Source organism: Rhipicephalus sanguineus, chromosome 1 (assembly GCF_013339695.2).
Source record: "Rhipicephalus sanguineus isolate Rsan-2018 chromosome 1, BIME_Rsan_1.4, whole genome shotgun sequence".
Taxonomy (NCBI): Eukaryota; Metazoa; Arthropoda; class Arachnida; order Ixodida; family Ixodidae; genus Rhipicephalus; species Rhipicephalus sanguineus.
Genome location: NC_051176.1, coordinates 275325069 through 275343850, shown reverse-complemented (window position 1 = coordinate 275343850; position 18782 = coordinate 275325069). Strand labels below are relative to the sequence as shown.

At 43.6% G+C, this 18782-nt stretch overlaps 1 protein-coding gene across 1 annotated transcript; it reads right to left on the bottom strand.

Moving 5' to 3' along the window:
* Positions 1 to 203: 203 nt before the first annotated feature.
* Positions 204 to 8979, bottom strand: LOC119379007 (RNA-binding protein 7). The gene is made up of 3 exons (XM_037648132.2): positions 8634 to 8979; positions 7912 to 8568; positions 204 to 1693 (listed from the first exon to the last, which is right to left on the bottom strand). Exons 1-2 carry the CDS (start codon positions 8721 to 8723, stop codon positions 7915 to 7917), a joined length of 744 nt encoding a protein of 247 aa, XP_037504060.1. The 5' UTR covers positions 8724 to 8979; the 3' UTR covers positions 204 to 1693; positions 7912 to 7914.
* Between the last annotated feature and the right edge of the window lie 9803 nt (positions 8980 to 18782).

The following is an 18782-nucleotide window of genomic DNA, read 5'->3' as shown; positions in this document are numbered from 1 at the left end:
AGAAATCGGCGCACGTGGTCTAGCAGCAAAGCAGAAGAGGACGAAGATGAATAGTATGTAGAGAGCGCGTGCTGGTTCATGATGATGATTTCTGTTTCCGACGGACAAATTACAACGAGCTTAAACAGCTTCGCTGTTAAAAGTTACTCAAACAAAACCATGCATGAAATACACTTAAAAGCACACAACTAAATGTGACAGTGAAAAAAGTAGAGCTGTCATCTTTATTAAGACATTCGTGTTCCACAAACATAAACCATGATCCCTGTGCCTGAAATAAGGCCGCAATAATCCAGCAAATCAGTTAGTTCAATTAACTACTTTTCATGATCACTTTCCGACATTCAAGTTGCCAAGACACTTCACACAATTTTCAAAATAAAAATAATCGATACATATTCAAATAGATACTTCCAAGTAAAACCATAACAGTTGGCACAAGAATGTATTTTGAGCTTACTGGTCATGTTCCCAAAAATAAAAGTGAGATCCGATGATGAGCAACTACAAAAAAAAATAATATATATATACAGCAGTATGCTCAGGTACTTTTAGTTTCTTCTTTTTTTTAAAGATACATGATGGTGTTTAAAAATTAGTGATAAGTTGTAGTGACAATTGGCCAAGTCCAAATGTATGTCGAACCAATGATTGCCTGAGTGCAGAGTGAAGATGTTACATCGTGTATGAGATGAAGCTGAAGCCCACTGAGACTCTGCATATTGCATTTAACAATAACAACTATGTGGCGATTAAGATGACAGGTGTCAAGTCTGAAAAGATGAAATGGTTTGTACCAGAGCATATTCCTCATCTAGGACTACTCTCTGAGAGAGTCCCTCCTCTCTACATTCAAAGACAGTTTGCAATGCCATGCACCACACTTGGGTGAAATGCATCACAATTGCAATGAGGAACTTATGCATCACAAGCCGTTGCACAGGTACAATTTCATTCCAGTTACCTGCAATGCACACTTTGTAAACATGCCAAGGGGATGAGAACAATTGCAGTAGATTCAAGGGAGCTAGCCTTTATTTTATGAGCCTTAAATAAGGAACCTCTCATTCCAAACTTTGTTAATCTAGTTAACATGACCAAGAATTGCCTTAAATTTGTTCAGCTCTTGATACCAAGAATTTTCACGGTAGTGTCATGCCAAACAAAAGGCCTCATAAAAATTTCATGGGCAACATGCTAGATGTTACAGCTCCGTAAATAACCCGACAAAACTTGTGCCTCAGAGCACATTTCAAGGCTATACAATAAAGGAGGTCACTACCTAGCTGTGAACAATAACACAGGCGGTAATATCACTATCTCACATATGTTACACAACAACTGTTATTTTTGACGACATGCAAATCTCTGCATGTCATCAGCAAACAAATTACACAGTGAACTAAATGTGAGCAAAACACTGCCCAGTACCTCCTAGGATGGCATTCACTGCCCATACGAAAGCCTGTTCCAGCACTACAAATGGCTTTGTGTTTCTGTGAATCTGTTCCAACTGGTGAGAAGAGATATTGCAAATCTGACCAAATATCAAATTTTTTAAGTACACTGTTAATGCCATGCCTGCAGCACAAATGTGGATAAATGATCTTTGTATGAACAATGAGAGCAAATGAAACAACCAATTGCACACACACAGCCAGCAGAGGTGGTAGTGGTGGTTTAGCAAGGTGCGCTGGAAGATAAACAAGAAGGATGGCATAAGATTATCAAAACAAAATGAGCAAGTCAAAGTCTAAAATAAGCATGACCCCCTAGTAGCCTGTCATTACCCTGTATTTTAGCTATATCATAATAAGGCTTATGCGGCTACAAGCCAAAATTTTTTCAAAATGCAAACAATGTCCAAGAAATGCTCACACCAAACACAAGCTCAGCAGCAGCACAAAATCAACAACAGATGACTGCTCCATTGGGTATGTTAGTACAGAGCTCAAGCACACAACAAGCACCCAAATAAAGGCTACAACATCGCACTAAACAGGACGTAAAAAAGCAGAGTACAATACAAAGCCAAATGCTTGAGGCTGAATGATGGCACTACGTTGTGGTAAAGGGAGACCAGTATTTACACAAAATATATTCAAGCTTTAAGTAATTCGTTGTATTAAAGGGACACTAAAGAGAAGAAAATCAGCACAGCTTGCACTAGGTCGCACAAGGCTGGGTCACAGCAGAGCTGGTGGGCACCTAGCTGGTCCTGGCTTGGCTAGGCTTTTACCCTCTCACCTCTTTCTTTCCCACCCCTTGCAATACTACATTATACATGGCTATTGAAATACTACACTATACATGCCTATGCTTGCTCTCACTAAGAATTTCTCTTTATCTTTATTTCTTTTTTTCTCTCGCTTTCTCTTTTTCTTTCTCTTCTGTACTAGTTCTCTCGGCCATCAGAATTACTGCAGCCCACACCGGAGAAATGGGCGCACATGTTCTGGGAGCACAAAAGATGACAATGAAAAATATGGCCCGTGCCGGTTCATGATGATGATAATTTTCTATCTGCGACACACAGCCAACCTCAAGCGTGACAGCTCTGCTTTAAAACGATTTTTCTCATAATAGTAAATTAGATTATCACAATACCGAAAGCACCACTCCTACCATGAGAAGATGCTTGTAAGCAAGAAAACGCACAAAAAGATACAGGTGGCATCGCTGCCATCAAGTTACCACACCAGCTCGCCGTGACATCACAGATTTTGGCGGAGTCTGCTAGAGCTTATGTAATCATTTGTCGCTAAAAATGATTTACATTGTGTTCTAAGGGAAACGAAGCCATAAAGGGGTACTGACACCTTTTTTCGAAGGCGAGTTTACTCTGCCATACAAATCTCCTGTATGCAGAGATGGCTCTGAGCAAGTGTGAAGCTCAGCAAATGCTGATAAGATATATTATTTTGATATTAAAGTCAATTTTTCCATGGCACACCTACTGACATCGACACTAGCTTGACGTCAGGCTACAGTACAAATTCTGGTGACTTCACGCAGCAGTCTGGTTAGTTGTGATGACGTTAGGTACCAAAACTTCCAAAATGGCCGCTTGTGCGTCACCAAAGGAGCCACAGTGCGGAGCAGCCGTGGAAACGTCACTACATATTGTGTGAGCACGTGACAAGAAGCTCATACCGTGGTGTGACGTCAGGGTACAGTAGGAACTGAAACTAGCTTTTAAAAACATACTGTAATTACTTTTTCAGGGCGCACTCATGCTTAGCACTACCTTTTCTAGGCTCTTGAGGGCTTGACCTTTTATTTGACGCAAAACAACGATAACTGAAAATATTCATGTCCAGTACCCCTTTAACATAGCAAGTTCCAGCAAGTTTCATTGAACCAGTGTGACCAAAATACGCGAAAAGACTTTGAAATTCGTGACGTCACACTGACGGTCACATGCTGAAGTTTCAGCGCAAAATTCAAACATGGAACTCTGACCTTAATTTTCTATTCTACTAGTTCACCTATGATGGCAAAATTAATGACAATAGAGTTCTGAAAGTATAATTTATCTGTCTAAACTGATTTAATGTTTAACTTTAGTGTCCCTTTCATCTTTTGAGGGTCGATTTTTTTCACAAAATGCGCCCCAAGAACATGTATTTTATTTATTGCTGAATTAAATTTTTCAGATGAATCTATTTAGGAAAAAAGTGTCTAAAATTTTTTGGGTGACCGCAAAGTGACAAAAAATCATTTGGGTTGTTATATACACATGGTTTATTTGTGAGTAACAGCAAGATAAATTTTAAAAGAAATCTATATGACTGTTAAAAAATTATGCATTGAAATAAATGCCTGTGTAGTTCCCAGATGTACAAAAATAAGTGCACGAAGCGGCGTTAAGTGGAAACACAGGGTGAGAAAAGCCACTTTTGATCCAGTCAGCACCATCTCGCCACGCACGCTTTTGAGATGTCGCTCATTCATCAACATCCGAATCTTAACTCATAAGCAACTCCTCGTATGACGGGCTGACATTTACTGAACCAGATTCTCATTGGGCAGTCGAGCCGCGATTCGGAGGCATCGCCGCTAGACTCACTTGCAGCAGGGAAACCGGCACGCACTTCCATAATGAAAGCAAGCTGCACGGGTGAGCGCACTGAAGAAAACTGCGTATGTAGTTGCGAGTGCATCCAGAAAGCGAAAACAAGTTCGAAACCTATAATAATATCATATCACCAACAAGACGGAAGCAAGTTTTGTAAGTCCCCGAAACAGGAAACACAACCACAGTGGCATCGTTTGTGTCAGTCAGCGCCTGCACGGAAACGGGCGTAATCGCGTATCGTGGAGCAATAAACAAGAGAGTAACAAATCGGTCACCTTTTGAAAGGTTCTAAACCGGAAAGCCATCAGTTTTGCGAGCACAACAAACGAGAACCGGCCGAAGAACGAAACCGGAACTAGCCAGCGCACCGCTGTATTAAAGCACTAAAAAAAACAGGAGAGACATTGGCGAAAAAAAAAAAAAAAATTCCACGTATTCCCGCAGTGTGGCAACACATGCCAAGCAAGCGAAATGACCAAAAAAGGCACGCATTTTAAACATACAGGCATGATATACATGTACGTCTTTGACCGTCTTGTGGCTATAGTGGATTACATACATGTATGTCTTTGACCCTCAAAGGGTTAAAGGGGCACTAAAGAGAAAAACAATTTTTCGTGAATTAGTAGATTACAATTTCACAATACCGAAAACACCACTCTTACTGTGAGAAGATGCTTGGTAAGCAAGAAAACACACAAAAAGAAAATCCGGGTGGTAACGCCACCATGCAATTCCCCCACCAAACGCCGCGACGTCATAGATTTCGATGGCGTCTACTAGGTCATGCGTAGTTCTTAATCGGTAAAATGAAGTACATTGTCCTCTGAAGGAGCTACAGACTTAATATACCGAGTGTCAGGAAATTTCATTGAACAAATGCCGCTAAAATACGAAAAATACACTTTGAAATCCGTGACATCATGCCCAGAGATTTCAGCGCGAAATTTATAAACGAAACTTTGACCTTGATTTTCTCCTTTATGAATAAACATATGATGGTGAAATTAACGACATTAGAGTTCTCGGAGAGCAGTTCATCAATCTAAACCGAATCACTGTTTCACTTTAGTGTCCATTTAACATGTAATTTGGTGGTGCATGCTCCCAGCTGGGATTATTTATTTATTACCAAGTTACTTATTATATGTCACCATGTTTCTATTGTTTATAAGTGTATTTAATATGTATGACCAATTCATAGTCATTTGACCAGGATATATCTGAATAACTGTATGCAAATCCTTGTACATTGGCCAAGCATTATGCAAAAATCACTGCCCTCCCCCCCATACAAGAAAATAATTAATCCCAACTTGGGCAAATTTGTGTTCGTGTACTGAAAAGATCAATAATTACACTAAACACATTGAATCCCTCTGAAGGAGAACTGGCACAAAAATTTTGTATATCCCATTTATCTTGCTTTTAACAATTAGTACCCAATTGCCTATGAGGTCTTAATTCTTTGAACATCCAAAAAATTAATTTTACATGTAGAGCCTTTTAATGCAGCAAAGCCAAAAGGTGCACAAAACGGAATGCAGCTTCTTGCAAGTTGTTAATGGTTCAAACAGAGCCACGGGGAACTTGGAGGACACTTAATCTTTGCCTTTCAGAGTGGAACGCGATAGCTTACTGGACCCTGTTCACATCACTTTCTCATTCGCTTGCCATACTTTGCTTCTCAGTGGACATTTCAACTGCGCTGTGAGAGAAGGAACGTCTAAACATGTGCAAGTGGCCGTTTAAACTCTCCTCGGGCGCCTACTGCAAGTATGGTCGTGAATTACCCACTACACGTTTGTAAGGCAGTATACCAACCTATGTAGCGCCACACTTTGTTGATGTTGTGCCTGATAATTATAATTAATTATGCCTGAGCCCTTTGTAATAGGTGGCAGCATTAAACTACCCACTCGTTATGAAACTCATAGGTGTGACACCTGGTACGATTCTACGCTTTCACCATGCAATATTACATCTATTATTGTGACTCCTCACCAGAGATGACACCTGTATAGGGTCTCCGAAGCAGTTTCAAGCACTGGCTTGCTTTGCGGAGAATACTCGACTGACAGGATGCCTGGGCTCGATTCCAGCTCAAACTATGATTTTTATTTTACATCCATTGGGCTTTTTCGCTCACAGACAACGCCGTCACCGTCGACACCACATTTTTTGACACACAGGCTCTTTAACGCTATTGCACTGACATTGGAGCTAGCAGTTGTTAGGTATTATGAACAACTAAAGCACACATCAGACATTTAATTTAGTTTTTAATTTATCACATTAAAGATAGTATAATATGTGATACTTTATGTGCATCAGAAATTAATACCTCATACATGATTATGGAATTGACCACTTACTAGTATAGAAAAAAGAAAGACAAAAGCTTCCTGTCAATGCTCCTTCAAGACACACAATTGCACCTGTCTGTTCATGTTAAAGAATTCTATTAATGAAAGCAGTGGAGCCCTGCAAATCCTTCGGAATATGCAAGTACTTTATAAATCGTTCTACGTATCTTATTTTTGAATACTGCACCATGGCTGTACCCAGCAGTGCTTTACATGAATAGTGAACACTGAGGGGTGTGTAATCACACTTCTGGCTGAATGGCTGTCTTGTTCAAACTTAAATTTTGCTAAAAGGTGACACTCAATGGTGAACATATCTATATACTACATTCTGGTGCGCTACTTGCCTGTTTCACTCAAGCAAACAAGCTTACAACATTATGGTGATGCTAAAAAATGCAGAATTTTCGAGAACCAAGCCTCTTCTGCAACCATAACGGCAAAACAAACCACGAAGTATGCTTCGACTTATCCATAGCCCTATCACTTTGCTCCAACAATAACATACAAGATCTCCGTTCAGTTCCCAAAAATTAGACAGTTGCTGTATTAAATTGCATTCACTGCAAAATTTCGTCTTTGGATGAAAGTTTAACACAATTGAGCCAGCGCATTTTCCATTATAGTCATAACATTCTACATATCCTCCTATGTCATTCTCGACCTTCACGCCCGCCAGATCTCACTGTCCTGTCCCCCCTACCCCACCCTTGGGATGCTGATGGAGGACCAGATGGTTTGCCAGCATACACCACAGGCTGAAAGGAGAGGTCCGAACAGCACATTCAAAAACCTTCACAGTAAAGAAATACAATTAAAGATCATGAATTTTAGCTGACCAGGAACAGCTGGTGAGATTGAGAGCCACCTTATCATCGATTGGGAAATCCAACAGGGATTTTCGGCCGTGTGCCAGAGTGTATTAAAAAAAAACATTAGCACACCAAAGTGTGCTAATGTGGTTACTTATGCAGGCACTGCCTCTTATGACTGCTTTACTGGCACAGCCTGGTGATCGTTATGTATGACCGGGTCCAAGGTTATGTGGAGGCAAGCTCTTACAGTGGCAACTCCTTCAAGGCCGCATGTGCAGTCACACAGCAATCGCTTAATTAACCAGTGAAAGCCAAATCAAGGTCTTGTACATAGCAAATCGACCACCAGAAGTCAAGCTCCTGCAATAATCATCAGCGGTGTGGGCTTACTGGGAACGACCGCGACTGATGAGTAGATAATGCAAAGCACACCCTTATTTATCTGAACAGCTTTTGCAGATCCACTGATAAGCACTGTAGAATTTTACGCATTCCTTATTTTCACATCTCCTGTGCAGAACTTTACATTACAAGCGACACAGTGCAATATATGAATGCATTCCTTATCAATCACTCAGGATACGGTGAATGCCTAATGAACAACAGAGTAACTTTTATACCTTCCCGAGAACCAAGGCTAATTATTACTGACCTGTCAGTAACGGCGTCTCCTTGCGTGGTAGTCACCTCGGTCTTCAAACCTTCTGTATCTAGTCTCCTCATATCTTCTGTCGTATCCATTTCGCCCACGGTGCTTGTTATGCCTGTCAGCATCTTCTTTGTCACAGCGAAATTCTCTGAATGATTCTCTGTAGGGGTCGGCTGCCCCAAAGTGACGACCTTGCCGATCGTAGCGATCTTGCTGCCCATGGCGATCTTGACCATAGTAACGGTCGTAGCACTTGGAATCATTGCCAGGCGGGTATGCATGAGGTCCATTTCGGGCACTTTCATACCCAAACGAACGCTCGGAAGGAAATGGCATGTCCATGGGCATTTGATTTCTCTGCTCCATTTCGTGTTGGGGTGCGCACGAAGAGCTCCACATGCTACCAGGGGGGTGAAAGTTTGCGCCCGCTCTGACGGAATTCATGTACTGGTAGTGCCTTTCCATCATGTTCACGTATGTGTCATCGACGGCTGCTTTCGGCCTCCGTTCCATTCTAATCCGTCGGCGGTAGAGCGAAACGCCATCCATAAGTGCTATGGTGTAGCCGACCGATTCCGAATGAACAAATGTGACGAAAGCGAAGTTTTTTGAGCGTCCATTGTTATCCTTTGGAATTTTTACGTCTTCCACGGGTCCAGCCTGAGAAGCGCGGAAAACAAGTACAGTGAGAAGACGCAAGTACGCCAAAGAATATTTGTACGTACCTGGACAAACAGCTCGCGCAGAAGCTCTTCCGTTACCTTGGGATCCAGATTCCCGCACCAGAGAGTTCGATCTCGCCGATCTTCGTCCATGGCAGCAATCAACGAAATAAACTAATCAAACAACTACGTTTGCTCTTGGACACTTGCTGGCGTACAACACTCTCCGGGCGTAGGAATCGACAGCTATCCTCAAGTCGACGCTCAGCGCAGTGTCCGATTGAAGCAGATTGCAGCCACAAGTAGTCACACACTGTCCATACCTGTTCATGAAGTAATCAGGCAAAAAAGGTCGCAGTAAAATGGCACGAACTTCGCAAAATTCGCCCGTAATTGAATGGGTTCAGTTTAAACGCGTACAGAAGCAGCAAAAAAACAGCGGAAGTTTCCGTGTTTTTAGACCCCTTGAACGTATCGAAATAGTTACAAAACCTTTACAAACTATGTTTTAGCATATAAAAATAATGTATATTGCATATATTTGATTATTGCTCTTTTAATTTTCAAAAATCACCCTGAGATACGCAGATAGCACAAGCCGTCAAACCGCCGCGAGTCAAGCCACGTGGCTCAGCAAGCCACAGCTAGAGAGCGCCAATTTCAAAACTGTTAAAACCGCTGGCTACGCCACAAATAACACATTTGAATGACAAAATGAGTTATTTATTCTCAATTCATTGTTTAGAGCTCAAATAAATAAAAGGTGTGACGGTAGTGTGAACTGCGTGTAATTCATAGCAGTTTACATCGTCACTGGCGTAACTAAAAGGATGGAGACTTGCAAGAACGCTTTGTGTCTACTTCAGGGGCGGATCCAGGCGCTTGCTTTGGGGGGGGCGGTTGGTTGTTGGGGGGGGGGGGGGGAGGGGGGGGGGGGGGGCGTTGCCCAACTTTAAAACTTCACGTTAGTAACCAAATGCTCATTATTTTTGTTCTCAGTTGCATTGCTCAGTGCCATTTCATTATCTAAAATAATATCTCGTAGAAAACCACGTGCAGTTTTGAAAACAATTTATTGACATGGTGGGCATGGTCAAATCTTGTAATATCACAAAAACCTAAAAGTTTACGCAGGAATCTGAGTAATATTGGCGACAAATATGAACACAAGAGAGAATGCAAATCACGCAAGCAGCATTAACCAGCATAGAGCGGCGATTTGTACGTTTACACGAAGTCTCACCGAGCTTTGTACATAGGAAAGTAGAGCGACACTCATCATTCATGAGTCATACACAAGAAGTACAATGAGGTATCTAGAGTGATACAAAACAACTACAATAATGTTTACTAAAAGTAAACATAACTGCATTATACAGGGTTGATGGCAACTTTGAAGAAAACAATTCAAGGGTTTTTAAGGACTTTCAAGCACCTAACGAAGAATTTTCAAGGACTTCAAGCAACACTTGTTGAGATCGTAGAAAAAGGAAACACCAGCTTTTACCGCATGAAGCACATCCTTCATTGCACACAAGCCAAAGTAGGAACATTTTCACAATTAATAGCTAACTAAAGGAATTCTCACCGTTCCTTTTTCGCTCATATTTTTTACACTGTTTTCCACGGGTTTCAGTGTTCTTCTGCTAAGTTGCTTAAACTGATTCACCTCACAATATGGATGTATTGCGTGAGCGCGTGTGCACATGACACATACACAAAATGTGCATTGCCAGCCTTAAAATTTTTTCAACTTATATGTATATAAGACATAATCGCCGCTAATATAACACAAAAACGCAGGAAAAAACACAAACATGACAACATGGGCAGCACTTGCAACTTATTTTGTGACATTTTAGGGGCAATTATGTCACATATAGCAAGTACCAACTAGGCGATGAACACGTTCACCTGTTGAGCATATATGCCCACACACACACACATATGCAAAGGGGTCGGGCTCCCTTCACTCTCTACTGCCACAAAATAAAATCCTCGTCAACCCTCTGATCAAAGTAGGCTCGTGCAAACATAACTTTCTAGGCTCAAAGTGAATGGCAATTAGTGTCGAATAATTTTGTAGTGATTTCATATAGTAGCGGGATTTGAATTGTAGTAGGATGCAAACTATATGTGGAAAAATAATTTAAGTTTTAAAATTTCTCATACGTAAGCAATATAAGACGATAATAAAAGGAATGACTGAAGTGCAGAAGTGTGGCTTCGCGCTGGGACGGATTTCCCCTGACAAGGTGGTTTTTCGGCACAGCAGTCCCGTGTTGCAGTGAAACCATCTTTAAAGCGGGTTACATGTGTTTGAATATGTCTGTTCGTTCTTTTTAAATACTTTCAAATTCTAAATTAATGTCATAGCGAATTGGAACCGTGTAATATGAGCTCGATTATTGGCACAGAACTATCCAAAATGCAATTGCTAAAAATTGGCTCAACAAAAGTGTATTGACAAAATTCAAGGACATTTAGGGACCTACAAGAATTTAAGAGTTTTCAAGGCCTTAAAAGTGCTATTTCAAAATTCCAGGGTTTTCAAGGGTTTCAAGGACAGCTACGACCCCTGTAGCATAAGAAAAGGCGGCAATCTTAACCAACAAAACAAAAGTCGGAAAGAAACATGTGCAGCAGAAAAACGATATTTACACACGAATGAATGTGTATATTCGTGATAAAAAGGTTCACAGGTTTGTTAGAAAAGCATGCGGGGTTGGCATCTTCGGCAATTAAGCTTGTAAAGACTCAAACTATGGAGGCTGGTTAAATCACAAGCTCTAACCTCCGCTGTCCGCTACATTTGGTTGCGAACCGCTCAATCACTTTACTCGTGTCAATGGTAATGTCCCTATGAGCATGTAATAATGCCAGCCCAGTCAAACGCTCTTCACCCATTTGAGAGCGCATCCACGTCTTCAGACGTCGTAAAGCAGAAAAAGACCTTTCGGCACTGGCCACACTTACGGGTAGAGTGGCCAGTATCTGAAGAAATGTGTGAATTAAAGGAAAGATTTCCCTGTCGCACGTGTCCAGTGCTCCCGCAGCGGTAGTGGGAACTTCCCTTCCGTCTTCGGCCTCGCGCATCCATTTCTGTCGCCATAAACCTAGCTCAGCTTCAGCCATCTTTGCTGTCGTTGACACATTTGTGCCCATGAAAGCGGAATAGCGCCGAGAAATGTTTGCGAGATACTTTTTGTCGTCCTCTTTTGTGGCGTGACTTTGGGACGGCACAAAAAGAAAAAGTTCGTAGGCACTTTCCGCCTCAACAGTGAATCGCGATTTTAAGTCAGTCAACACATTGTCCAGTAATGAAGCGTAGACTGCCGTCCTATAGTAGCTCTCTACATCAGGCATAGGGGCGTTGCATCTGTACGTCTGTCTTTTAGTAATGCGTGGCGACCGAATCTCTGTTTCCAGTTCATCTGCCAGGACGACGGCGTCCTTGTAGAGTTGCGAAAATGTTTCGGCAGAGTCCACTCTTCGCTTATCAAGAACAGCCATGGTGTCCACCAATGCGTTCTTGGCCGTTCGGACGTCAATACACTGTCTCTGGAAGAGACGACTGAGCGGAAGCGTATGGGCCAGCATGTCGGCCAAGCAGATAATAGTAACCAGGAATTCGCCGTCTTTTATGGCGGCAAGGAGCGTTTTAGCTTTCGCCAAACTGTGCATTTCAGTCCAAGTGGAGATGCTCTCCAAAGCCTTGGCCACGCTCCCAAGCGAATCACGAAATCTCATAACGCCGTCGTGCCTCTCAATCCATCTCGTTTCGCAAAGACCTTTCAGTTGACCACCAAGGATGGTTTTCAAAACAATATTTCGTTTCGGTGACGCTGTAAAAAAGAAATCACCTCTTTCATAACACCAACAGCATTTCTAATGGACTGTAGCCTTGATGATTTTGACAGCGACAAGTTTAGTGCGTGGTTGAAGCAAGGACAGTGCACAGCATTGGGTGCCGAGCGTTTAATTTCAGATACAGCGCCACAAATCTGAGAGACCATGACGCTGCAGCCATCGGTACCTATACCAACGCACTTTTCGAGATCAACTCCTAATGCCTTCAGTGCCTTAATAACTTGTTGCCCGAGCGTTATTCCTGTCACAACGGGCTCACTTATGCCAGAGCCAACAGCCGTGCTACCAATATCACTACGAATGTCTACGAACTGTACGAAGTCTTCTCGAATGACGTTGTTGTGGACACATCGCAGAACAAGACACAATTGTGACATATGAGCAACGTCAGTAGTTTCATCAAACATAACACTGTACATGCCGGATTCTTGTACCTGTTGAATTATCATAGAAAGCACTTCTTCCGCACAGCACGTAATTAGTTCATTCTGGGTTGTCTTGCTTATATATGTTGCCCGAGATGACGCATTGGCGAGATGCCTCTCGAGTTCCTTGTCACCACTGGAGACCCGAAAGCGCAATAGTTCACGAAAGTTTCCCTCGTTAGCGACTGGTGAAGCCTCTTGTGAGTTGTCGAGAAGCGAGCCATCGTCTCTATGTCCACGAAGCGGTATGCCTTGACGCCCTAGAAATATGATGCTTTCTATGATGGGTATCAGACGGTTTCTATTCTCAGTCACTTGAAGTAGACGCTGTTTGGACACTTGGTTCGCGACATCTCTTTCCGGTGCACCAGCACAAGCAAGAAAGTTTTTTGCGGCTTCCACTGCTTCCTTGTGGTATCTGGTGGCTTCATGCCGAGGAAGATCGCCATCCTTGCCTAGTAGCCTCGCAAATGTCCTGAGCGGTCTCGTCACAAGTTTCTGAAGTGGAACATTTCTTTGGTAGCCTCCAACGGCGCCTGTTGCGAACAATGCGCAGTATTTGCAATATAGACCTTTCTGACTGTTCGACAGAACAAGCCACTTAAATTTAAGCAAATGTGCACTGCTCAAATATCTTTTTTCCTCTTTGCCCCCTTTCTTGTGGATGGAGTGCGGGAAGCTATAATTTTGTGGCGGCTGCCAATGGGACTCCAGCAAACACCTCTTGGAGAAGTTGTCAACTTGCTTTTCCACGAAGTTTGCAATGTCCAAAGAACCCGACACCATGGCAGTGCCTCCACTGTCGCTGGCTGTCAAGAGCGTGGCGTCCGATCTTTCGCTTTCGTGTTCGGCATTCTGCATGCAGACAACATTCGCATCAATCTCATCTACGTGCAACGAAGGAGCGGGGAATGGAGTCTCCGTACGACTGGCTTGAGAGTCTTCTTGGCGAGTCTTCTTGGCAGCTGGACGGAAGAAACTGTCGATCGTTTTAGTACTCGCCCGCTTCATTTTTCACAGTAACTGTAAAAAGAAAGGAAATTCGCACTAAACGTTTTTCACTATCGAAGAAAAAGATGTAGGCAAAACAAAGCTGAATTTTTTTTTCAACATTTCTTTTGGAATGGTTTCAGAAGTGCAGATAAGAAATTGTAAAACAGTTTTCATTTTCAAACGGTACAAATGATTACACAAACGTACAAAATCGTTTGCAAGCGTGGTAGCAATACAAGAAACGAATAGAGCGTTTTAGAAAATTACGGTAATACCGTGCCATATATGGTACAGTATTACCGCACCACTCCTCCTTTCTAGCTCGTTGTGTTTTTGCAGCTCCCCGTACCAGTTACTGTGCGTCCCCCGAACAACAGGTTCCTCCTTCACCATACAAAGACTGAGAGGCAGCACTTAGGCGTGACAATTTCATAGTCATTTTTGAAGAAAAGCATTTGTAGAGCTGATGTACCCTCACTGGAATTAGGAGCGGCAAATGCACAAGAGAGAAAGGAGGTGTGGTGCGGTAATACCGTACCGTATAGGGCACGGTATTAGCGTAACTTGCTAAAAACACTAATAGAGCGTTTTAGCAAGTTACTGAAATACGGTACGCAAATCGGTAAGGCAGTATGGTAACGTTCCTCCTTTCCCGCTGGTTCTTTTGCCGCTCCCCGTTCCAGTGACAGTGCGTACCCCAAACGACAGGTGTCTCGTTAACAATGTGTAGGCTGACAGGCAACGATCAGGCGTGACAACCCCACAGTAATTTTTGAAAAAGCTTTTGTGGTGTTGGGGTTTATATAGGTGATTCTGTTCAGAAATAAGAAGTGGGGTTTGGTGTGCACGATAACTGTCTCTCGAATAGGACACCTCAACCAGTACACACACGGGGAAAGGGGATGAAAAGAAGACAGAGAGGAGGAAAGACACTAAAGGAGAACTTGCGGGAACGTAGGACGTGCCTTCACTGGCAAAAGGTCGACGACCGGGAAAGGAGGAGCGGTACCGCCATACGGTAGCTCCCACGCTCAAGTTTGCGCAGCGCCGTCCACCGCCCCAGCGGAGAGAAAGGAAACCTCTGGTAGCTCGGACCGGGCAGGTTGTTTGCAGGTGGTGTTGACCGGGCGCGCTTGCTTGGTTTTCCCATTGCGCGCGCGGAGAACGTGCTCCCCGGGGCTTTTATTTCGCATTTTTCACGCTATGGGTGCAGCTCCTTCGTCGTACTGGAAAGCAGGCACGCAGCCCTGCTGCATTGTGAACTGTCACAGAAGTTTAAAAATGATGAAGAGCCAAAAACTCCCCGTCAAGTTCTACCGTTTGCAATGCAAGCAGTGCGAGGAGCAGAGGCGTCAAGAGTGGATTATGGCAGTTAGCCGCACTAAGAGAGGAGCTTTCGCAGTCTTGTCACCTTGAAGCAATTTTTTGTTCTACACAGTATTACGAACTATTAATGGGGAGAAACGCGATGATCGTGCTCATTTGAAAGGGAAGTGCGTTTGTGAACCGAAGCTACAACAAATAGACAACCGCTGTACATTTCGAGATTGCGCGCTTGTTTCCGAGTCAACCATTTGTAATGTGACAGCAGCGGAGCATGTTGGCTTAATGCACAACAGTTTAAATACCGCACCGTGAGTACTGCAAGTGTTTTATTCAGCTGATTGCGGTACATTTCCTGTCGCGGCTAACTGTAAACAGAATTAAGCTGCATGTTTGCACTGAGCGTTTATATTAATTGGCCTTGCATGCAACACGCCGTGATTGCTTAGCAGGCTGAGGTGTTGCGCTGCTAAGTTCGAGGTCATGGGTTCGATTCCCGCATACGGCACCTGCATTTCGAAGGGAGCGAAATGCAGTAACACCGGCGTACTTAGATTTAAGTGCACGTTAAAGAATCCCAGGTGGCCGAAATTAATCCGAAGTCCCCCACCACGGCGTGACTCACAATAATGTCATGGTTTCGAATAGTAAAATATTATAGGCTTGCATGCGCGCGAGCCGCGGGCGATATACAGCTGCCGCTTTGGAAACGAGCTGACAAAAAAACCAAGGTGGCAATTAAATTTTCGATTGATTGAAATAACTTTAATGTGATTGAAATGACTTTAATTTTCGATGGCTTCGCGAAATCAGACGGGCTTAGCATCGGGCACAAAGCTCGGCATTATCATAAATATGCGCGATCCCAGTGGGTATTGTATAGTATGATGCTGACAAAGCGAGCTGTCGAAACAACCAAAGTGACATTCGAATCAGCGAACAAGGTGCATTATCAGGCTTCGATATTATCCAAAATGAAACAAGACTCTGCAAGAAACATGCTTGGTCGAAGTGGGTATGAAACATTTTTTGCTCGCATCATTATGCTATCCAAGGGAGCTCTAAAAAAATTCAAGGCGATCCGACGTTGTTATCATCCGATGCAAACCTCGGCAAAAGTGAAACTCCCACGAAACTGAACACTGCATGCGCATTGCGATCCTGCCAGGGCAGATGTAAATTTATGCTCTTCACGCTGAGCTCATAATAAATTTAAAGACACGCGACAAACTTGGCATCCAAGCAATCGAAAGTTATCAATCGAAAGCGCACGCGAAAGCGTGGTGGTTGTTTGCTGACAGCTCCGAGCAGACACGACTGCCGCAACAAAGGTGTGTTTTACCGGTAACATATAATTACAGAACTCGCGCAGTCACCTCCCTATTCATGTCATAGAAATGTGGCCTTTCACCATCGGCACGCACGTAGCGCTCGCCCAAACAGCATCGTCCTTGACGATCTGCTCGGTCCCGCAAAGGTGGTCGATCAACCGCTCTCCTCTGGTGAGATTTACACCGTGAAAACGTTTTTTTCCATCTTTTCCACCTTTCTAAACCTTCAGAGCAAGCGACAAGTGAAGCTGCACGTGCAAGGCGAGCAGAGAACAGCGCGTGCAGGGTGCGTGAACGTGCTGAGACAGCGCAGTCAAAAGGCAGGTGCGGGGAGAGCAGCGACCGGTTTTTGCAAGAAAGGCGGCGAAACGCGCGCGACGCAGCGTCCCCTGGCCGAGCTTGGGAGGCCTGGCCGGGTAGACTGCACGTGCGCACGCTTCTTTCCTTAGCGAGCGCGCACGTGCAGTCTAGCTCGGCCGTGCCGTAACTAGCTAAAAAAGGAACAAGAAAACACTGCATTTGAAGCACAACACTCGACTTCGCCATTTTTTTTCGCAAATGTATCGCATTTTTAACTTTAGAAAATTTCGGGAAGTAATCAAAACCATTTTCTCCTGTCCCCTCCTGGCAGCTAAACTCTTAAAAAACAAAGGCCGGCAACATCACTAACCTAATACTAACCGTTTACTAGTCACAAAAGCACTACCGTCTTGGCAATGGAAGATAATAAAATGCGGGTTAGTGAAATTCACTGCCGGGCTAGCAAGTGAATAGTAATAACTCGAACGATTAGCCCATTCTAAGTTCTTCGTAGCCATGGAATTTAGACTACGACTGATCGGAACGGCCTGCCCCGCGACATTGCCGAAATCACCCGTTCAACAACATTTACAATAAAACTAAGATCTAGCACCACTTAATAAATGTATGGAGCCACGAATTTGAAGAACTTTGTAAACCCCACTTCTCATGTAATACCTCAAATGTGACGTTTGTAAGGAAAATAAAGTGAAGTAAAGTGATGTGAAGGGATGATCAATATTTGATACCTGATAAACGCAAAACATGGCTTTCACTTCATTAAAACCTTGCTAGGTGACACACAAAGGACAGCGCCATACATTTTACCCGCAGCATTTCATACGCAAGGATTAATAATAACAAAATTTTGAAAAACTTACGCATTGGTCGCCGCAGTAGGCACCCAGGAAACTCGGATAAAAAGCTGGTCACCGGCGGTTCAATCTTCCAAGTGCTAGTAGGCCGGAGTAACGGTTCCTTCCATGGGTGCCCGAAGACCACGATGGAGATTGGGCGGAGACGAAAAATGGGACTTCGGAGCTGACACTCTACAGTGGCACCTGAGAGTCCTCACTGAGAGTACCCTCTGGCAGTATTGCGCTGCTGCTTAAATACTGGTCCAAGGCAGGTGCCGCCGAGCAAGCTTGCGAGAGCAATTGAGCGTGTCGAATCAGTCCATTCAACAAAATTCAGCAGGCATTCGTCAATTCCCCCTCGGTGCATGTATAACCGTGTACTTGGGAGGACCTTTTTGCAAGTGTGCGGGGTATAATCGAGCGCGACTCCGAAAGCTCCGTTTGACCGTCCTTAGGCTGCGGAGATAGAAAGGGCATTTTCTGGCAACACGACCGGCCAGAAACGTTTCCGAGAAAAAAAAAGAGAAAAAACAGGTGGTAGGACCATTAGATCGCAGAAGTCTTCTTCATTCTTAAAGTGGATAAGTAAGTTGCCCAGCGGTCGTTAACTTCGGATAAAGTAGGGATGGATTATCTTGGTGCTTACTAAAATGACCGCCACGTGTAAGGGCTAGCCACGAGAGGTCAAAAGCGTTTTTTTTTTTTTTTCATGCGCTCTGGGATGAATAAAAAAATGTCAGTTGCCAGTTAGCGCCGGTGCCGTCGCCTCGTCTTCGGGCTCCCCGTTTCTTGTGCACATTTTTTCTTCCAATGATACCAAGAAGCCCAACATTCCAGTCTCCTCAAAAAAAAAAAAAAAGGCAATGGGGAGGAGGGGGCGGGGTAACAAAGGGAGGCTTACTCCGAAACTACGTTCAAGGAATACTAGAGCTCGCCGTTGTGGGAATACTCCTTTATCGAGCAGGTGGCCTGCCCTTCCCTCTTTCACCCTCCTCTTACCAACAACACTGATACGTGTTCCCCAATGTTTAGCGGAAATATGCGTTTTCTTCATCATCAAACCAATACTGTTCATTCATTAAGTGGCAGCGCCAACCCAAGACAATGAACGAG